The following is a 20137-nucleotide window of genomic DNA, read 5'->3' as shown; positions in this document are numbered from 1 at the left end:
TTTCATTCAGAAATATAGCTGGAATTTATTATTAGCTCTAAATGTGACAGCAGAAATCATTTTTCAAATGATTTTGAAAAGAAAAAATCTGGAGAAAGTCAGTAAAAGCTGTTTTTCTCCAAGTTGCAGGGCACATTTCAGTCAAACGTCAGTCAGTTCCTTCATTTCTGAATGGTGTTTAAACACATAATTGTATTTGCATTATAAAAGTGGAAGCATGGTTTAATTCAGTTCAGTGTAAATTAACAAAGAGCTTCATCATGATGACGGAATACGGCAAACAGATCTGGGATTATAATGAGAAATTTAAAGCAGGGTTACCTTGTATAAAAACGGCCAGAGTACTGCATAACTGCAAACCTACCAAGACATAGCATTCCACCAAAACAGACAAATTAGCAATGATAGCATTAGAGGCAATTAAGTAAATTGCTGAAGAGATCCACAGTTCCTGCAGGGGACTGTTGAGATGGCAACAAGCAGTCATGCACACAACACATCTGGCTTTTATAAATTAGTTCAATTAGTGGCAATAAAGCTATTGATGAAAAATTCATGTGAAGCCATGTAGGGGGCAAAGAAAAATTCTGGAACAGGGTGTTCTCAAGTAGACACAAATTAAAAAAAACATTTAAAACCTTGTTTGGGATATAAAATCAGCTACAGCTCCACCCTGTAGTTCATTATCAGCTCCTGTCTGGCCAGTGCAGCCTCTTGTTCCTCAACTCCCTCACTCAGTGTGGTACCACCATATGAGGCAGGCACAGGGCAGAGGTTAGATACAAACGAGGACAGGTTTTTGACTGCAAAAAAACCCCTTCTATAATCATATACTGGGAACGCACAGCAAAAATCTTTCAGTATGAGGTGTGATTACTTGCGTCTTTTTCTCCATCCAGACCGCTGCGCTGCAGGATGTTAACATCAGAGGAAAGTTCAACAAATCTGTGGTTAGTTACAGACGTGTCTCTGATGTTTGACTCCTGTATTTTCGACAAAAAATGTCGAGCTTCTGAAGTTGTTTTGACACATTGTGCAAACTGCTGTAGGATTTTGTGTTTTGTTCCATCATTGCCATGAAAAACTGCAATTTGTGGAGTGTTTTCTTTTGCGGTTGAAGATACAGTACAAACTCTCATAATACAGCATGTGCTTTAGCTAAAAATGTCCAAATACTGTGATGTATGTCAACTCAAGTGTGTCATGTTAACAGATCATTGGTTTTGTGTGTGTGTGTGTGTGTATATACACTATGCTGTGTCAACATAATTTTGCAGACGTGATTGCTCTCTGGCGCTAATAGACAGCTCAACAGCTGAAAACACAGATGTGCAGATCTATCCTGGTTTTATACCAGTACTCATCAAAATCAGCTAACTCTCATTAGAAATCAGTAAAAATGGTACCATGCATACTTCATTTTGGCTGAGGCAAAAGCATCCCTTACTTGTAAGCAAGAAAAGTCATCAGTTTGTCTCCAATTCAGATAGCCAGAAATCTGGACATTGAAATAAAGTTCTACAATACTATTTAGCCAAAAGAGATCCAATGTACAAGATAAACTGAAAGGGGGAGATTTGATCTGTTTAAGTGTGTTTGCAGATATTTGAAGAGATTTGCTCTGGGAGATTTGCTCTCGAATGAATTGAGCTTTGAGTTTGCCAGGTTCAGGATGTTTTTACAATGCGTGCTGCAGTTAAATTTTCAAATGAAAAGTCAAAGTAAAACAGCAAATTAAGAAAAACCAAATTTATTAAAATGTGAGGGCTTCACATTGTGTTTACAAGCTACAAGTCAAGGTACCTATTATATACATTTACATTACATTACCATATGTTGATTTCACAGCTGATGAACTTCAAAATTACATAAAATAACAAAATATATCACTGCATGATTGCTTGTCTAAAAGGTAAAGTGCTTCTGTGAGCAGTTCTTTATTTCTTTAAGGAAGGTCCTCACATCCAGGCAGAGAAACCATGCTTTTCTTTCACCACCCATATGCTGTCAATCACTTTGCCATACTGGAAAAAACAGAAATAGTTCCTGTCATTATTTATGGAAAGGTTTTCCTTCATAAAATGCATTCTTTTACTTTTGCCATGCCTGTGCACATGTTATTCCACGTGCCCTCACCTGGTCATCAGAGACCTGCTCCAAATAAATGTGGGTGGTGTTAACCACTTGCATGCGGCTGTAGCCATAGTCAGTGCTGCGGAAAGCGCTCCACTCTTTGGGGTTTGGATTAAACCTGTCAGTTCTCTCTCTGCAGCCCTGTGGAAGATTCAGCAAAGATTAAATTGGCTAAGATGAGCGACACACGCTTATTCCAAAACTCATTCCTAAAAGCCCTGTTTGACTTGTGGCAGTGCCTCGGTGTTGGTCTGGCAGCATTTTTGATGTGCGCATGACTAATCCCTCTGTGGCTGAATGACAAAGCGTGCCCTGCGCGGCCTGCCACCACATCAGAAAAAAACTTTCCCAGAGGAACAGCTGGTTCTAAGCTTTTGTGGCAGACCAGCAGCTGCACAGACAGAGCTGTGTACAATTCATGACAGTGTTTTTGTTGATGTTAGCGAATGCATTGATCTGTGTGGAAAATATTCACAAAGATGCAGTGATGTGACAGTACTTACAGCAGAGCCTGTTATGATATGTACTGGAGCCTTTGGGTTTACATAGGGCTGCTCTTTGCTTCCATTGTACACCTACAATGGAAAACAGAAATATAAACTATTGCTATACAGACTACAGAAAAACAGGAAACATCTGTAGAAGAACTGGAAATTAAAACTCCAGGAGCTGACCTTGTCACCATATACAGGCCAGAGTCTTTCATAGGTGTGCTCATGTGCCCACAGCTCAACATCTACCCCTAGAAAATAAATTACATTACAATAATAATTATGTACCAAACATAAATGCATTCATTTAAGAGAATTGTGGAGTAATCTAATCCTTCACACCCAGATATGACTTAATTTTGAGATAATAGACAAATGTTAAAATGATCATAATTATTATTTTTTCACAAGACTTTACTTTGTAATCTGGGTGAATTTCTACAAAGATGTCAAGTAGACCAAAAGGCTGTGTCTAAAAAGCTGAGCAAACCTTTAGAGTCTTTGGATATTTCTCTGAGTGTGAAGAGATATTAACTAGCAATACATTGCTAATGTTTCTTAGGGGATATACCATAGTGGTAAAATAGATCCTCGAGACCAGGGGCTGGTGGTTTGATGTCATTACGTCCCACTCGGACCTAAAAATATTAAAGAATCGTTATTGTGTGAAATATCTGCTTTGTCAAACTTTTTGGTAGAACTCAGCATTTGGCTTTACTTTGAGTGAAACTAGGAGGAATGCCAATGAGAGGAACACATCAAAGTGGAAACTATGTTGTTGAAATTAGAAATATGACAACAAAAACTCAGTGTACTGTGGTGTGGTTTGTTTGGTTTAAAGAGAGTGTGACAAGTATGCTGCTCGGGCAAAACACTGTTTATGAATAAAATGGTGGAACAAGAACAAACCCAAGAGTCAAACTTTGTGCAGTCATCCTGGTCATCATCAGAGCAGTACATGGGTCTGTGTCCCATGGTGATGATCCATGGACGAACTGCTCTGTTCTCTGGCTTGTTGGCTTCCTATGTCAGGATAACATTTGCCAGATAAAATAGGAGACAAAACTATGAATTTGATACAGAAAACACCAGTAGATATTTGACATAGAAAATTGTGTGACTGAGAAAAATGTATTTTATTAAAATTAGAAAAGGACAATCCTTAACCTCCAGATCTTGCTTCAGCCAGTTGTACTGCTTAAAGATAAGATCCATGCCATATTCAAGGTAGAAATAAACCTCCGTGGAGAAGGAGATGATGTGTGCTGACCCCAAGTTCCAACTGCAAACACACGTTGTCAAAATGACATAGACTTGATCAAGCAGAAGATCCATGCTGAAAACTATTGACTAAGGAAATTCAGACCGGAAATTAAACTCCACATGTGAACTGAACTCCAGATGAAATGTTGCTACTAAAATAAGTTTTGCTTAAATTATGAGTTACCCAATAATCAAAAAGTCCAGGTTTACGCCTGCTTACATGTCAAATTTTCAGATAAATGCATGCCAAACAATAGACCAAAAATTTCTGACAATATGAGTCAGAATATTCCACGTTTTCCTTACAATTTAAAAAAGTTTATGTTTAGATCTTTTCAAGTACTCCTGGGTGCAGCAAACAGAAAGGGGCGGAGACATCACTGTAAATGGGACCATTGCACTCCGGAAGGGAGGGGGGAGCTATTTTCTATATTATCTGCGGTCTCCCGTTTTTATTTTCTTTTGAAATCTGCGATATAGTTTCACCTTTAGGAAGGAGTTTCACTCTCAGCAGGTATTTGAACTTCTCTCTTTTATTTACTTCAGCACAGCTTACAGTTTTTAACTAATTCTGTAGCTTTCAGTGTACTTCTAAATCTGCTCCTTAGTCACATCTTTTTGGGCCTGCTACTGCCTCTAGTGTCGTGAGGATGGTAACACAACTAATTACATTAATAAATAAAAAAAAAAAGAATTTAAATTTGAAATTAAAATGGATTCAGTAACTTACCAAGTTAATACCTAATTTTAAGGCGTGAATATTTTTACACCTTGGGGAACGTAGATCAAGTTGGGATCTACATTCCCCAACTTCAATAGCTGGGAAGTAAACAGCAAACTGATATAGCACAGCATTTTATCAACTGCCACACAATTATTGTTGCAATATCCACCAATAAAATCCAATAAAAACATTACTGTATTTTATGCAGCACTGTGGAAACTCTCAGTTGATTAAGATTTACTCACCTCGGGATGTCAAAAGGCTAAAACTAAAAGTGAAACTGACAGCATAACCTACTCTATGATGAATGTAGCTAATAATTATCCAACCACTTGGGAGAAATCAAAATTTATTGCATTTTATGACAGAAACAAAAACATACTTTTGGTCATGAATATAAGATTACATTCCAAATCCTTTACTAAGTTAGCTAAAAAGCTAACGAAACATTACTAAACAGCGCTGACTTTTAATCTTTGTGTAATTGTTCTCTGTCTAAGGATATTGATCTGTTCAGTCATAATAGTAGCAAATTTCGACCCATGCATTTAGCACACAACACTTCATTTTTTGTAAGCATGTGAACACATCTTGGGTATCATTTTTGTCTAACTCCACAGTAACATCACTGTATGTTTCCGTACTCCTCTTTTCAAACCTAACTGGCATATAGCTGAAGATCAGTGATTTCTGATTTTTTATTTTTTTAAAGAACACACTGTGTGTTAGGCATGAGGTCAAAACTCAAAAGTTAAAGTGAATTCATAGGTCACAATTGTTGAGGTCAGTATTTTGAGATTTCGTCAAATCAAGTCATTTGTCACTTGGGTTCACACCTCTGATAGAGTACTCTAAAAGTCTGCTGTGATATCTTACACAGAACATGTTTAACTTATGTCAGTGCCTTCTCTATGTAGTCACTCAGCTGTGATGCCCCTTCATCCATAGACTGCACACAAGTGAAGGAGCAAGCCAGCAGAGCTGTCTGTGTCTCAGCCCACAGAGAGAAAGCTTGTGGTCTAGCAGGGTATTATCTTACTGTCTGAGAGAAGGAGTTATGTAGTGGGCAATGACTCACTAAGTCAGATGTATAGCTTCTTTGTGTAGTCCAAAGTGTTCCAAAGATAGGAGAGGCAAGCTTAAGTTAAAAAGGGGCACTCCACACTCCTCTGCAGGTTCTTACAACTCAGTAATGTTTACTTAAGCACACCAGAAGCTTTGGTACATCCAAGGAATTACAATCAATCTAAATCTGATTCCAGTGTTTGAGGATGTTACCTTTCAAAAGACCAGTGTAAGTAAGAAAACATAAAACCTTCTTTACCTGTACCATAAGCTCTCAGTCTGACCCGGCATGCTGAAGCGATTCCTGTAGTTCGAAAAGTTGCTGAGAAAAAAAAAAAGAAAAGGTTTAGAGAAGTACAATTAACTGAACTGATTGTACTATCTTCAAATCCTTGAACATGCAGCAAACAGCAATTAGCTCCACAAACTGCTGCTTTCTCATAGCATGTGATGCATTCACCAGAAGACAAAAAAAGAACTGAAATGCATCCAAAATACACCAAGCTGTCTCTGAAATATAATGACTATGCAGTCGACAGTCTACAACTGTTTAGTTTTTTGTTGTGATCTGAGCCTGGGAGAAAACTCAAAGGGATCTGACAAAAACAACTTTCAAATCTGCAGTGATGGATTCCAATAAAAGTTTCACAAAAATAAACATAAAGCCATCTATAAAGAGACAATCAGTGCCTCTCTCTCCAAATTAAAGGCAAGGGTATAGTCTGCATGACCTCAACCCATAAGTTTGAGCCATGTCAGCTACTGGAGCCAACTAATCAAAATGTAGATCACATTGGGAAGCCTGGGTGGAGATGATGTGGGATAAGCAAGTCTAACCATCCATGATTGGTTACGCTACATTTGTCCGTTGATTATATTTGCCTTCAAATACAGCTTCCTGTTATTTCAGATGCTGTAGTAGTGAGAGAAAGCTCATTTTTGAAAGTTATTTCAGCTTTAGTAGTTTTTATTAAGCAACTTTCAGCAATCTTACCAGAAATCTCAGAAACAGCTCTTCAAATTTAAAGGCCACACTGTGAATGAATGCAAAATAGGAGTTCACTGGTATGAAAACTTGGGCTGACATCAATATCTGATATTTTTATCATTGTTACCTTTCGACACCATAAAAAAATAACCACACGGCTGACTACACTTCTCTGCTTCAGTTAAACACTCCACAACTCTACACTGAATCACTGTCGCATGCGGAACGATTCCCATATTTCAAAACAGGACTAACATCAGCTGACACTGGTGTCAATCCCAATATATTAGGTATCCCTAATAGAAAGGTGACTCAGATCTCATGTTTTTCCTTAATGGTTTCTACTTTTTGTGTGAATGCAGGGATTAGTATTCACACAAAAAGTAGAAACTTATTCATGGAAAGTGATAAGGATATCTTTTTTTATTTTACAAAAATGAAAAGGGGCAATATCCTCAACAGCAGCTCAACTACTCCTAACTCGATCAACAAAGCATCCAAAATAACTGGACAGTAATACTGTACAGCATGCCTACAGCCAGGATCAACTCTGGAAATTGCTTCTATAGATACTGAAAAGCTCAAACAGTAAAGTTGCCATATGTCTAAAGGCAGAAATGTCTTGCCTTAAAGTCAACGATAACTATTTCTGATGTCAGTGCACAAGTTAATGTTGTTCTGTTGGTTTACACATATTACAAGCAATATCAATGTATTGTCAATCCACAGTCCTAATTATGGCAGTAATTTTTCACAATAAATGTACATGTATTCTGAAAACACCTTTTTATCTATCAAAATCTTTACCTCAGAAAATCCAACTTAATCTATGCTAATTATGGTCCTGAGCTACTAGGAAACATATACAAAGTTTATACCTCCCTCTAGTGGTTGAGAGCAGTATGAGTAATCATCTAGGTAAGCGCTGTTCACTGAGGAAAAACAAATAACTGAAATTCCAGTTTATCTGTGCTATAATACAATATCTAAAGGAAGATAATTGGTAGTAAAAACAGGATATTTAAAGAAGGTTCCTTAACACACACACCTATATATATATATATATATATATATATATATATATATATATATATATATATATATATAGAGAGAGAGAGAGAGAGAGAGAGAGAGAGAGAGAGGCCAAAATTAAAGGTTGTCACAACGTTTTAGCTCATTTTAGCAAAAACATAAAAGTCTTGGTTAGGAGTAAAGATATGAAACCTTCTCTCAAACATATTTCTTTCTCAAAAATCTTTCTTCAAGATAAAAGATATATTCAGGGAACAGAAAAACAACTGCAAACTTCAGTAATCATATCCCCAACTTCCATTTTAGATAATATTTCAAACAGTGACTGTTATCTCTAATGTCTTTTGAAGGGCTGATGAACCATTGATGAATTAGCATCTTCTGAGGACTCGCTGTTGTCATTCTTCTGGAATCCTGACTATAATCTTGCGGCTTACCAAGTTTCAATTATTATTTACCCATTAGGTTTTGAGGTTGGAAACAGGAACAGAGAGGTATGGAGAGAGAGAACACGACAAAAAACAAGGCTTAAAGTTAGTCACAAGCTCCGGGGTATATTTGGACTCAGAACAACACCACAGAACAAAACAGATGCTTAGGCATTATTAAGGGCAAGAGGAGCTGCTTTCACTGCTTATGTAATGGAGCGAGATGATTCCTGATATCAGGTTCTGATGTTAGGATGTAAACCCAAGAAAAACATACCACTGTTTGCAGCTCTGTAATGAAGACCAGACTTCAGACACGTTACAAATGGCACAAAGAAAAAAGGAATTGACCCACTATTGCAGTAGGCAAATAAATATTATGGTTCAAGATCCGATAACAAAATTTTTCAGTGTGCAAGAAGCACTCAGCAAACTGCACTGAAATTGAAGGATCCATTTGCTGCTGACTTTCAGAATAAAAATCAAATGTAAACCTGCTAAGAACTGAAGTTTTCTTCAATTCATTGTAATCACCTTAAAACACATTTTTCTTTTTGAGCACTCCCTCACTTTTTAAATATCATTGTATTGTACTGTTTAGTGTAAAAAAAATGCTGCAAACTTTTTATGCTTATTAAACTTTTCAAATTTAAAAAAAAAGAATGTATTTTATTTGGATTTTGTTTAATGAACCAACAGAAAATCATATATCAGTTATGTTTCTTTTCACAACTATGCACAACGTTTCATTGGACAAACATATGTTTAACATAACATATGTTGATAAAAACTCATTATTGGGTTATGTTTTTCCTCAAGAACTGAGATTTTATAAAAGGAAACTCTGATAATATTGTACACTTACGTAATAGGTATGATATACTTGCTAAATCTCTTCTATCTTCACATAGAGTATTAACACAAAATTATAAAATAGTACAATGAATAAAACAGTTAAAAATACTTTCATTTGAACACTGAGTCCTACTGTTGACAAAATAACATTAGATATGGATTATTAAGTTATAATAATTCTGATTTTTTTGGTATTTTAATATAAATGCTAAAGGAAAAATGACAGGTTGCTTTACCAACGTTGCACTCTTACCTTGTCAAAATAATCATGTGTCAGCTTCACTTACTATGTAGATTCATGGTTGCCTGGACAGGTCATGTAGGGAACATAGGCGGCGATGGACTGAATCTGCCTCATAAACTCATCTCCAATTCGGGCATTGTCCTGTAGTAAGCAGAAGCGACTTATTCAACATGAAGGAAATAATTTTTTTTATAATCGTCAGCAAATATTTATTATGAAAAATAAGAAGGAAATATATTTTCCAGAGAACTTTAAAAGTACAGCATCTATGTACAGACTGAACCACACTGAAACCAGTTTTTGTCTTAGATTTCCTTAAACTCAATGCGGCATTCGAAGCACAGTGTGATTCATTCCTGCTGCTGTGGTTTTGTACCTGCAACAACCAGACAAAATCCCCTTCCTCTGGTTTTCTCTTCATAACATCAATGAAGCCATGAATTTCACTTTGACATTCAAGCATTAAAAAAACATCTTACTGAGCTGGATTATAGTTATTAATTTCTAAAGAGGTCTGGCGATTCTATTTATCCATCTTAATATAGTGAAAAAAAACATTAGTAATGCAAAAAATCATTTAAGGGAAATTGATATTAGTATCCGAGACAAAGTTAGGGCCGCTCAATAACACAGCTGACAGCTGGGAGGATTTCAAATACGCAAAATATGTTATTCGGACTCGTGATTTGTGGTTTTAAATGGCACCATTTTTATTCTGTGAATACTTGGGTGACGTGACCCTACATCTCGTCTTTCATCTAAAGCTTAAGAAATCTCACAATAATGTGGTTGAATGTCTTGACCACAGAGTCTAGATGCCATGATTGTAAAGAGTGGTTTGATTTGGGAAGCGGTTTGAAGAGGGAGGTGAAGCAGACGATCTCATCTAACATTGTAGATGAGTATCAGAAAAGTCCTGAGAGCAGAAAGTATTGATGAAAGAAGTTTACTGTCAGCAGCCCAAGCTAAATTTAAACACAGTTTTGTTCACTTTTCTCAACAAAGTCAGGATAAAGTACCTCATGCATATCGTAGGCAAAGTCCCCTGTAAAGAAGAAACACATATTAGGTCCATATTTCACTACATATCTCAGCAAAAGTTTGACATTTTATTAAAATGGCAAAAAAGTTTTTTGAGACAAACTGGTTCAATTAAATTTTCATTTTAGCATTAAATTTATTAATGTTGTGAGGATTATCAGGACTGAGTTTAAACCTCTTGCGGTCTTAGCACGACACTCAGGAGGAACGCAGCAGATGTCACAATCGTACAGAACGGAAGCAGAAGGACTGTGTCATCAGTTAGTTTCCGAAACCACACGTAAAATCTTGGAAAATTCACACAGAATCAGTCCGATCCCACCGGACCACACAGAAAAAAGATTGTGGGTTCCAAATGACCCCATATCTTACGACCGTGCAGCGGTTAAAGGTGAAATTTTAGAGACCTTAGGTGAAATGAAGTCTGTAAACATAAAATCTGTTTATTATTAAAAATATGATGTTAAAAGAAAAAGCATAGAAAAAAGCAAATAGTTTGGCTGTGGGCAATTCCAGTGGCTCAAACTGATTTTTGAGTAAAAGCGGTAATCTTTCTTCCTCTTTTCTCTCTGTAGAGCAAAGTATAATACTGTGTCCTTGCACTCAGTTTATTATGGAGGGGTTCGATGGAGGAGTTTCTAAAATTTGGGGGAACAAATTCTTTCCCAACTGATTTCTTCACAATATAAGTCAAGTTAGATCTTGACCCGGGTTTTGGAAAGGGTTAGCAAGCCTCACAAATCACATCTGCAAGAAATTTAGACATCGTGATTGCCTAAAATTGCAAATCTATTTCTCTACAATGTGAAAACCAGTAGCGGGTGGCACCTATGACCTTCAACCAACTACTGCTCTGCATTTGACTGACATTGTAACAAACACAGTGTTTGCCTGGGTTCTATAATGAAAGCCAGCTTCAAGTCAAAAATATTTTTTATTTGCAGGAGATCTCAAGCTAGGCCAGAAATATCAACATCCATCTGTAGTCTGCAAAGATTGTACAACTTACTTAAATTTTCAGAGGTGAAGAAATACATAGTAGGAGTCCATCGGGAATCCAATCCATAAACTTTTAAATCCAAAGTTAATTATAAATAATATGCTTGGTAATTAAAGTAATTAAAGTGAAGCATTTCTACTTTAGTACAGGTTTCTTTTGGATGTAATAGGCCTTGCTTGAGGTGATTAACACAATCTGTAAGTGGTGCCAAATATTTGTGTTAATAAAACTAAATGAGCATTTAATTTCTTATTTAGCTTCATCAACTCCAAATCAAGTGAAGAATAAATAAATGCAATCCGTGCAGTTACCTATGTGCAGGATGACATCATACATGCTAAGCTGAGTCTCCTTTTGCAGTCGAGCCAGCGACTGGGGGTTCTCGTTGCCCAAATCACCATAGAGAGCAAACCTGGGACTGAAACTGGAGCTACTGTTCAGAGCTGTGAAGGAGAATATGTCACTCCAGCCTTCATCACTGCCACAATGGTAGACTAAAAAATAAAAAGAGTAAAATTCAACTAAAATAATGCAAGCACACAGAAAATGCATGTAAAGTCCCAGCACCACCCACCATATGTAGCAGCAGGTCTGAGGCCTGTGAGGGTAACTCTGTGGATAAACATCTTCCGTTTCTCCTCTCCTGAGTCCACAAAAACAGTAGCATCTCCTTCAGCACTCATCTCAAAAAGTCGACCCCCCTGAAGACCATATTCCACCTTGCTGTCTGTCTTATTAAATGTGGTCCAGGTCACCACCATGGAGCCCAGTACTCCTGCGAAGAAAAGCCAAGTTACTGGAAACGTTCTGGAGGCAGATATGAAAGAGAACATGTTATTGCTTACTGATACATTTATAAAAGTCAACAGACAATTATGAATATGCTGGGTATATAAGTGTGGGGCTTTTGTTCTTGTGCTTGGTGAGTCGTGAAGCACAAACTGACAGCTAGCCTTATCTAAAAAGAAGAAGATGGGGGACCTATGAACAGTATTTTCACGTCTTGCCACAAATTGCCATCTAAACTTAAGTCTAAACTTATACTAGATCATTTTAACAAATGAATATTGTTTGATCTTACCTATTTTAAATTGTGTCTCTGGCTGTAAAGACATCCTCTGGGTTAATCTTGAGTATTTTTGCTAGTTTTCTTTTATATGATTTTAACTCCATTCATCGTCCCATCAACTGATAGATTTCCATTTTACTGCTTGGAAAAAAAGCATTCCCATAGCGAGACGCTGCCATCACCACGTGACAATATGGGGATGAGCAATGTGTCATCTTCACAGATATTTATTTACTAACTGGGTCTTCTAAAAGCATTGCATTTTATTTAATAGTATGTGAATAAGGGGCTTAGATAACATGCCACATTTTTCGTATTTTCACTTGTGAAATAATTTGAAAGTCATTTTTCTGCAACCAACAATGTTTTTCATTGTTGTAAAACAATGGCTATAAAATATGCTCAAGTTTGCCATAGTAGCAGGACAAAGCATAAAAAAAGATGAACAGGTTTGGCTTTTACATCACCACCTGTAAACTAACAGAGAATGAACATGTACTGACAGAGCAGCATTTAGAGTTTACTGACTTATGATAAACTGTAGCAGTACTCAGGTCAACTTGTTACACATATACAAAAATATACTTGGTTAAGTCTTTATGCTTAACAGCTTTTCACAAAACATGTCCAAACATACTGGTATATTCTTGCCAGTAAACAGAATACAGTGTATCCATATGTAAATATGACTTGCAGAGAAGGGATAAAAACCTACCTGCATAGGAGAGATGCACCTGCTCTGGTTGGGTCCAAATAGGAGGAACACTAAGCACCAACAGGGGTGCAAAGCTTAACAAAACAGAGGCAGTTTGAACAGACACCATTCTACCACCGGGTTGCTGTCTGATAAAGACAAACACGAAAAGAAACAGTGGAGACATTTTAATCACTTGATCCCTTTAAGATTGCCACACCTAAACTCACATCACATTCAAAATTTGCCTCATAACTGACCTCAAAAGGAGCTGATTAAGTCCACAACAGTTAAGTCTGTAGCTGTCAGCTCATATGTTGAAACTGCAGCTCCAAAAAAAAAAAATAGAAGCTTAGTCAGCAGAACATACAAAAACAAATGATGTGTACCTAAAATCAGCTGATCTTGTTTTTCGCTGTGCACTCTGGGAGCAAGTAGTGTAAAAGCAAACTGAAGTGCATGTCAGGACCTGCCTGTGATCAATGAAGTGAGGTGGCAAAAAACACTGTATATGTGACGGCTCATGAAGGTTAGTTTTAATCACAACCACTGGGAAGCACCTGCAAACATCAACTGCGATGTGGTTACTTCAGTAAACCTACTGATTGTGTTTAAATTATGCAAAAGTACAAAGTAAATAGTCGCTAGAGGGTGTACAATCCCGCAGATGGTGCTTTGACTTATTCATGCTTTTTTGCTGGGCGGTAACTATGCAGCCCTTGCAAACTGGCAGATTACAAGGTAATTCTTTCCAGTACCAACATTAAAGCAAGCTAACACGGTGAGTACAACTGCTAAGCAATGTAGGACATTAAGTGTAATTTAATGAGTGATCCTCGTTATTACAGAGTTTGTTTTAGCTGTGGCAACTGTAACCATACAATTTGAATTTGTTCACAGATGTTTGTAAAGCCAGCTGTTAGCAAACTGTATTTTTTGGCTGCTGCGAATTTACGACTACGTTGTAACCCTGCGTACTGCCAAGAACTGTTTATTTCGTCTTTTAAGTTCAGCACTTACTATTTGACAAAACATAGTAAAATGGCAGTCCTTAAGTCCCCAAAGTCTTCGGCTTGAGCTAGGTTACTATGTTTAAATGCTTAAACTTCAAACTCAAAAACAACCTTCCGCTGTTTAGACCTTAGCTTCTAAATACGTCACAGCAGGAAAACCGGCCAGACCCAAGGATTTCTGGGAAGTTGAGTCCTTTTAAGTGCCGACCAATAAAAAATAATAAATAAATAAAATAATAATAATAAATTTTATTGCATTGTAATATATATATATTCACTTAAAGCATTTATTATAATATTTTTTCCACAAATCTCATTATATTACTTTGAAAAAATAATTTATATTGAAATCCAATACTAGAAACTAATTTTTCCTTATGACCTCAAGTCTGGTTTAGAAAAAAACATATCTGTTTCATATAATTTTGTTTTTCTCTATACAGATTTGATGGACTCCAGCAGTAAAGACAGGAGAGACCGCAATCCTAACCATGTCTTCCATTATGATGAAGCACAGTACACAGTAAGCTATTCTCATAGGAGGAGCTCTGAAGAGGTCAGCTGAATCAAATGAACCTATTTGTGATTGCTTGGACTTTTTGTTTAATTAATCAGAACCCCTACTATCCTCACATATTTTTTATTACAGGCAGATTATGATAAACACGAGGACTTCAACAGAAAGAGGTGTGCTCTTCATATTTTGTCGTTCCTCAAGATTGTTGGATTGTACTTCTAGTCCAGGTTCTCTGACTATTTTCCCTTTACCAGGCATTCAGTAAGCAGGTCTGGCAACAATGCAGGCAGAGTGAAGCGGGTCGTGTCGTGTAAAAGGAAGACCCATCACATGACCGTAGCTCGAAGAAAGCAGCTCGGACCTGGGAGAGGTTCTGATGCAGCAAACAAGGAAAATGATATGAAATGCTCACAAGCCACACAACGAGAAACATACTTTAATGATCCATCAGACGTCTCAACAAATGTCAATAACTACAAAACCAGTGGAACTGGTTCTGAACAATCTGACTACTATACACTCACTGAGGTAACTGTAGCTGACCACACATTTTTGTACCATGCTTGGTTTTGTGTGGCACTGTCTGAATTACAGTTTGTTTTCTCAGCTCAGAAAGGATCACAGCACAATGTCTGATGTTTTGTTTGGAAGAAATCTGAGACTTAAGGTGGCTTTAACATTATGGAGGAGGAATGTTGGGGAACTGTTGACATATTTTTTAAAGTATGTACTGACGTTTTGGTTTCAGTCCTGCAAAGTTTCAGTGTACACTCACATCATTTTCTTTCTACAGAATCCAGGACATTGGTGTGATTGTTGATTTCCTGCCAATTATTTGCAAGTGGTAAGCTTTGTTTTATACAGACATCTTCAAAACAAGAACATTAAATTCAGAATCCTCTTCTTCTTCCGCAGCATTGATGAGAACTCGCCCAGGATTAACATTGGCAGTTGTGTTGACCTCTTTCCTTTAGTTAGAAAAGTCCTCAGCACTCCCTATGAAGAGTAAGTGATCTGCTTAGTATTATAATAATAAAAGACTAAAATATGTCTTTAAAAAAATTGTTTGTATTACAAGAGGAAACATGCAGGAGCTGGACTTATACAGGATTGATTTGTTTCCTTGTAGGTATCTGATTGTTGGTTTTAAATGGATATGTTCAGTTTTAAAGAACTGGCGGGAAGAACTACAAACAAGTGGTTACAATGGATCAACTCAACCTCTGCTGGATGAGTAAATATTGTTTTGATGAACTTTGCCATATTCAAATAATGACCCTGAAATGCAAAATATTATTTAAAAGAAACAACAGTTAAACAAAAAAAAAAAAATCATAATGAACTTCAATTACTAAAGGAAAAAAATGACTGAATCATTTACTGGGATAGGGTATGATCATGAATGCCTTAATGTTTATCACCCTTTTAGAAGGAAAAGCAAAGGTGCATCGTAGAGGTTTACTCAGTTATACCTGAGATTAGAAATAGGCTGATTTAATAATTTCACACATTATTTATATGCTTGATAGTGGTTGCAGGTCAAAAACTTTCTCTCTTTTTTTTTCCTTCATAGAAATTTCCAGGTTTTTAACCAGCAACTTTGGGAATTATGGCAACAGGAGCCTCTTTTAAAATCTGTTACAGGTCAGGCAAAAAACATGGCCAAAGTAAGGATGCATATATTTATATTAGATCTCATTTCAGAAATATTTGTTGTTCAGCAATTATAATTCTCTCCTTTTCCTTCCTCAGGTTGTTGAGTCTTATCTCTTTCAACTTTGTTGACACCAAGAAGGATCAAAATAACTTAATGAAGTAATGAGGAGAAACCTGGTGGCTTTTATTCTCTTAAATTAAAATCTTTTCAATTGCATTGCAGATTTGTTGACTGTATCACTAATATTTCAGAGCAACAATGAAGGTACACTAAGATACAAAAATCATTCTAAAAGTAGGCAAATGTTGATTGTATTGTTTCTCTTTAAGTGCCATAGTGAAAAAAATTTTGCATTTATGTTTTGCTGTTTTACTTAGACATCATTTCTTTTTGGTGTTTCTTAAAATACAGATCAAAATAGATTTTCTTATTGAGAAACTGGAGCAATGATTTTTACTTATGCAAGCACTGTACTGTAAAATAACAACCTAATATGAAACCCAACTCGTTTCAATGATTGTAGGAATTAATGGGAGGAATTAATGAGTTTTATCCATTTTAATTGATGTTATGCTTACTGCTTGGTTAATTCTATGTATATTTCTTCAGGAACCATTTAACGTCAGTGCAAAGGGGGGCAGAAGTCAGCTGTAACTAAGACAAATGGCTAACTATTATGATCTAACTATCCCAGTTAGATCATGGAAAATGAACTCCAGTTTCTAGAAATTCAAATAACATTTTAAATGTCCTGTCTTTTCTGTAAGACTTCTTAAGTGCCATTACTTGGCCATGTGTACCACAAAGTCGTTCTGAACATGCAGCACTTATAAAAGTGCAGCTCATGACATTGAAAGTTGAATAGGCCATTATTACACTGCTCTAAGAAATTGGATGGTCATAGGAGAGTTGAAACATTCTCTCTTTTGCTTGGCTCATTAAAACTTTTCTAACATGGACTTTTTTGACCATGTTTGTACCACATTATATATTTGTTGAAATGGGATTGATTCCAGTTCAGTTAGACTGATTAGAGAACTTTGAGATTCTTTCCTAATAGTGTTATAAACCTCATCTGGACTTCAGACCCATGTGCAATGCTGAAGTGATTGAATTCATGCAATGATATGTGGGTTTATCACACACAGATAAGTGTAGGGGTGGTGTCTGTTTTGTGATGTGAACCACAGACTAAAGTCCAGGTGCAAGTGGGCAGGGGAGAACAATATTTACTGGACTCCCAATCTGAACTCTGCAATCATGTTTGCACTCAGATGGAAGAAGATTTGGGATTAACATTACTTCGCTGCATTTAATTATAAGGAAGCATTTTTATTTTTAGACAATTCAAGTAGAGGTTAATTTGAGAATCCTAAAAGAGGTTTTTGAATCTTCTAACTGGCTAAAACAACAAGCATAGCCTATTTGTCAAAGAGTGAAGAATGAAGTGGAGATGCTGGCTGCTGACAGTGGCTACAGTGCTGCTCCTCTGTGCAGCTAGAGCTGACATGGAAGACCTCCAAGCTGAGAATCTTAATCTTCTTTCCATAGATGAACACCATAAGGTTTTGAACCGCAGGATGAAAGGTATTTATTTGTTTAGGTTTTCATTGTCATTTTGACTTCTCTTATTGTTATTTGTCTTAAGAAGCTAAGGATCTGGATAATTTTACAAATTCTTGGAATAAAGTTGAAGATTTGAGAAAACAATCACACAAGTAGGACTGCTTCTCATAGATGTAATCTATCACAGATTATCTGTATAATTGTTGTGGTGGATGGTCAAATTCCAGTTTGCAAAAGAAATCATTTAGTGACTTATTGATGATAAGTGTTCTTTTAAGGTAAATTGTCTATCTTCAATGAGATAACTTACCAGACAAACAGTTGGTGTCCAGCTAACTGATGGCTGTTAGCTTTTGCTTGTTTATCTTAAATAAAATGACTTATTTAGCAAACTCTTACAAAGTATGATATTTACATGCTATAAATTTCAAAATTAGATTATTACAAAAGGAATGAATTAGCAAAAAAAAAAAATCAACTTTGGAGGATGAGATTCTAAGGAAATACAACTGTGTTGGGAGGAAACAGAAGAAATGTAATATGAAAACTTTAGAGCTAAGAATATTCAACTTACATCATAAAAAGTAAATCAGGAATTAATTAAATCTAAAAGATAAACATATTAATATTCACAAGTACAATACAGTCATAGATGTAAATAAAACTTGCTTAAGTTAAATAATGTATATATTTATTTTTGAAACCCAATTTCTCCTTATATTTTGCAACCTCACAACTTTGTGCTTGTTTATCACTTAAAATCCTATTAAATAGATTGAAATTTGAGGTGTTAAGGTTAGAAATGTAAAAAGCTTTTAGGGCTATTGACTCAGTTGCTATTTTCTGACTTGTATGCTTATTTCTCCACAGTGTTGCCCAGAGACTGCTATGAAATGCTCATGGCATCTTCAGGAACAGCCAGAGACGGGGTCTACCTGATCAAACCACATGACTCCCGAGTTGTGGCCTATTGTGCCATGCAAGACGGAGGCTGGACCGTGGTTCAGCACATCACTGTCAACAGCAGTGTGGATTTTGATCGCACCTGGGATGAGTACAAGAATGGCTTTGGAGATGTCACAGGAGATCACTGGCTTGGGAACGAGTACCTCTATGAGCTCACTCGAGGCCCTGTCCGCTATAAACTGGGAGTGAAACTCGTAGACAGAGATGCTGTCACCAAGACTGGAGAGTATGATCCCTTTCAAGTTGAGGATGAATCAACAGGCTACAGGTTGAGGCTGGGGTTATTCCAGGGCACAGCTGTGGATGCTCTGACCCTAGACACAGAAAATTACCTTCACGACAACCAGAAGTTTACGACGAAAGATAGAGACAATGATAACTATTTCCAAAATTGTGCCAAGCTGGAGTTTCAAGGTGTGCCGGGAGGGGGTTGGTGGTATGATGCTTGTGCAGGTGCTAATTTGAATCGCAGGAATGTTATTTACTGGCAAAAGGACTGCAACAAGGAGAAACTGTGCAAGTATGCATGGATGATGGTGAGACCTTCAGAAACAGTTAAAGTGATTCACAATGTACACTGCAAGAATGATGAGCTCTAAAGACATTCAGTCTTTTCTACAAATTTGAGTCTATAAGTAACAACACAGATAGTGACAAATGTGCCTTTGTTGATAATAGGCACTGACATGAATATTTATTTTCACATTTTATTAAGAAATACCTTTAACAACAACAAAATACTGTAAGTAACCAGAATATTTTCACAAACTTGATGCACAGTAAAAAACAAAAGGACAAAAAAAAAAAAAAAACTTCTGTACAGTGTAGGCTTAACATTTTTCTCTAGTTCACATCCTTATGTATTGTCAGAGCAGAGGATATCAGAAATTTACAAAATTGTAGAAAATTTATTGTGTAAGATAATAGCTTATACTTTAAGAAAATAAACTCAGTCAAAAAAATATCCCCACAGTATGTTGCAGTTTGGCCAGAAAAGCAGGAAATATAGGATTTAGCAGCATTTTGAATAAAAAAGTTGTTTTTTGATTCCAGTGAAAAACCTAATCTTGAGGATGACAGCAATAAAAGTTGGTATTCCCCAACCTCCCTCCTACTGTAAACATTGACAATAAAAGCAAGTCATTTAGATTGATCTATACGTTCGTCTTAAAAAGCATCCTCAGTATGACAAGTAGGATGTGAAACTTTTAAAGCCGAATTTATATTTAATTGATTGACAAAGCATGGAGACAAGCATATAAAGGCTTGTAATAATCATCAAGTACAGATGTTAATGTTTGAACAACAAAACATGTAAAACATTAGCCTTTTAAAATTTAATCTAGCTAGCAACACAATGTTGTAAAAAAGTTAGCGGATTTTAGGTTGCC

General features: G+C 36.4%; 3 protein-coding genes across 8 annotated transcripts in view; 2 read left to right on the top strand and 1 right to left on the bottom strand.

Moving 5' to 3' along the window:
* LOC129365202 (KATNB1-like protein 1) overlaps positions 1-16421 on the top strand; it is a 32377-nt gene extending 15956 nt beyond the window's left edge. The window contains exons 1-10 of one of the 5 annotated variants that reach the window (XM_055038233.1): positions 13442-13556; positions 14484-14596; positions 14690-14727; positions 14812-15085; positions 15165-15280; positions 15351-15401; positions 15473-15562; positions 15687-15791; positions 16131-16224; positions 16310-16421. In XM_055038233.1, coding sequence (XP_054894208.1) covers positions 14489-14596; positions 14690-14727; positions 14812-15085; positions 15165-15280; positions 15351-15401; positions 15473-15562; positions 15687-15791; positions 16131-16224; positions 16310-16342 — 909 coding nt within the window. In that variant the 5' untranslated portion in view covers positions 13442-13556; positions 14484-14488 and the 3' untranslated portion in view covers positions 16343-16421. The other 4 variants (XM_055038235.1, XM_055038232.1, XM_055038236.1 and 1 more) reach the window with 4 other exon arrangements.
* acp7 (acid phosphatase 7, tartrate resistant (putative)) lies at positions 1735-14198 on the bottom strand. 2 transcript variants are annotated; one of them, XM_055038229.1, is made up of 15 exons: positions 14048-14198; positions 13288-13356; positions 13049-13176; positions 11839-12039; positions 11576-11758; positions 10243-10268; positions 9267-9364; positions 5936-5998; positions 3792-3906; positions 3534-3647; positions 3196-3262; positions 2808-2875; positions 2637-2708; positions 2137-2274; positions 1735-2024 (listed from the first exon to the last, which is right to left on the bottom strand). In XM_055038229.1, exons 3-15 carry the CDS (start codon positions 13155-13157, stop codon positions 1959-1961), a joined length of 1320 nt encoding a protein of 439 aa, XP_054894204.1. In that variant the 5' UTR covers positions 13158-13176; positions 13288-13356; positions 14048-14198; the 3' UTR covers positions 1735-1958. The 2 variants fall into 2 exon arrangements, with proteins under 2 accessions (XP_054894204.1, XP_054894205.1); XM_055038230.1 differs by having other exon boundaries at positions 13288-13350.
* A 1235-nt stretch (positions 16422-17656) lies between the features above and the next one.
* Positions 17657-19893, top strand: zgc:194887 (uncharacterized protein LOC571819 homolog). The gene is made up of 2 exons (XM_055038238.1): positions 17657-17801; positions 18651-19893. Exons 1-2 carry the CDS (start codon positions 17657-17659, stop codon positions 19343-19345), a joined length of 840 nt encoding a protein of 279 aa, XP_054894213.1. The 3' UTR covers positions 19346-19893.
* Positions 19894-20137: the final 244 nt, after the last annotated feature.

Source organism: Poeciliopsis prolifica, unplaced genomic scaffold (assembly GCF_027474105.1).
Source record: "Poeciliopsis prolifica strain line A6 unplaced genomic scaffold, Auburn_PproV2 SCAFFOLD013, whole genome shotgun sequence".
In the NCBI taxonomy this organism is placed as follows: Eukaryota; Metazoa; Chordata; class Actinopteri; order Cyprinodontiformes; family Poeciliidae; genus Poeciliopsis; species Poeciliopsis prolifica.
Note: the sequence above shows the minus strand (reverse complement) of the source record. Positions and strands in the feature narration are given on the sequence as shown.

Coding starts and splice junctions, on each gene's coding strand:
- acp7 (XM_055038229.1), bottom strand. CDS start 13,157: ATGGTGTCTGTTCAAACTGCCTCTGTTTTGTTAAGCTTTGCACCCCTG. Junction 12,040..13,048: donor GGTGCATCTCTCCTATGCAG/GTAGGTTTTTAT, acceptor TTTTCTTCGCAG/GAGTACTGGGCTCCATGGTG. Junction 3,907..5,935: donor ACTGAGAGCTTATGGTACAG/GTAAAGAAGGTT, acceptor GTGTGTTTGCAG/TTGGAACTTGGGGTCAGCAC.
- zgc:194887 (XM_055038238.1), top strand. CDS start 17,657: ATGAAGTGGAGATGCTGGCTGCTGACAGTGGCTACAGTGCTGCTCCTC. Junction 17,802..18,650: donor TTTGAACCGCAGGATGAAAG/GTATTTATTTGT, acceptor ATTTCTCCACAG/TGTTGCCCAGAGACTGCTAT.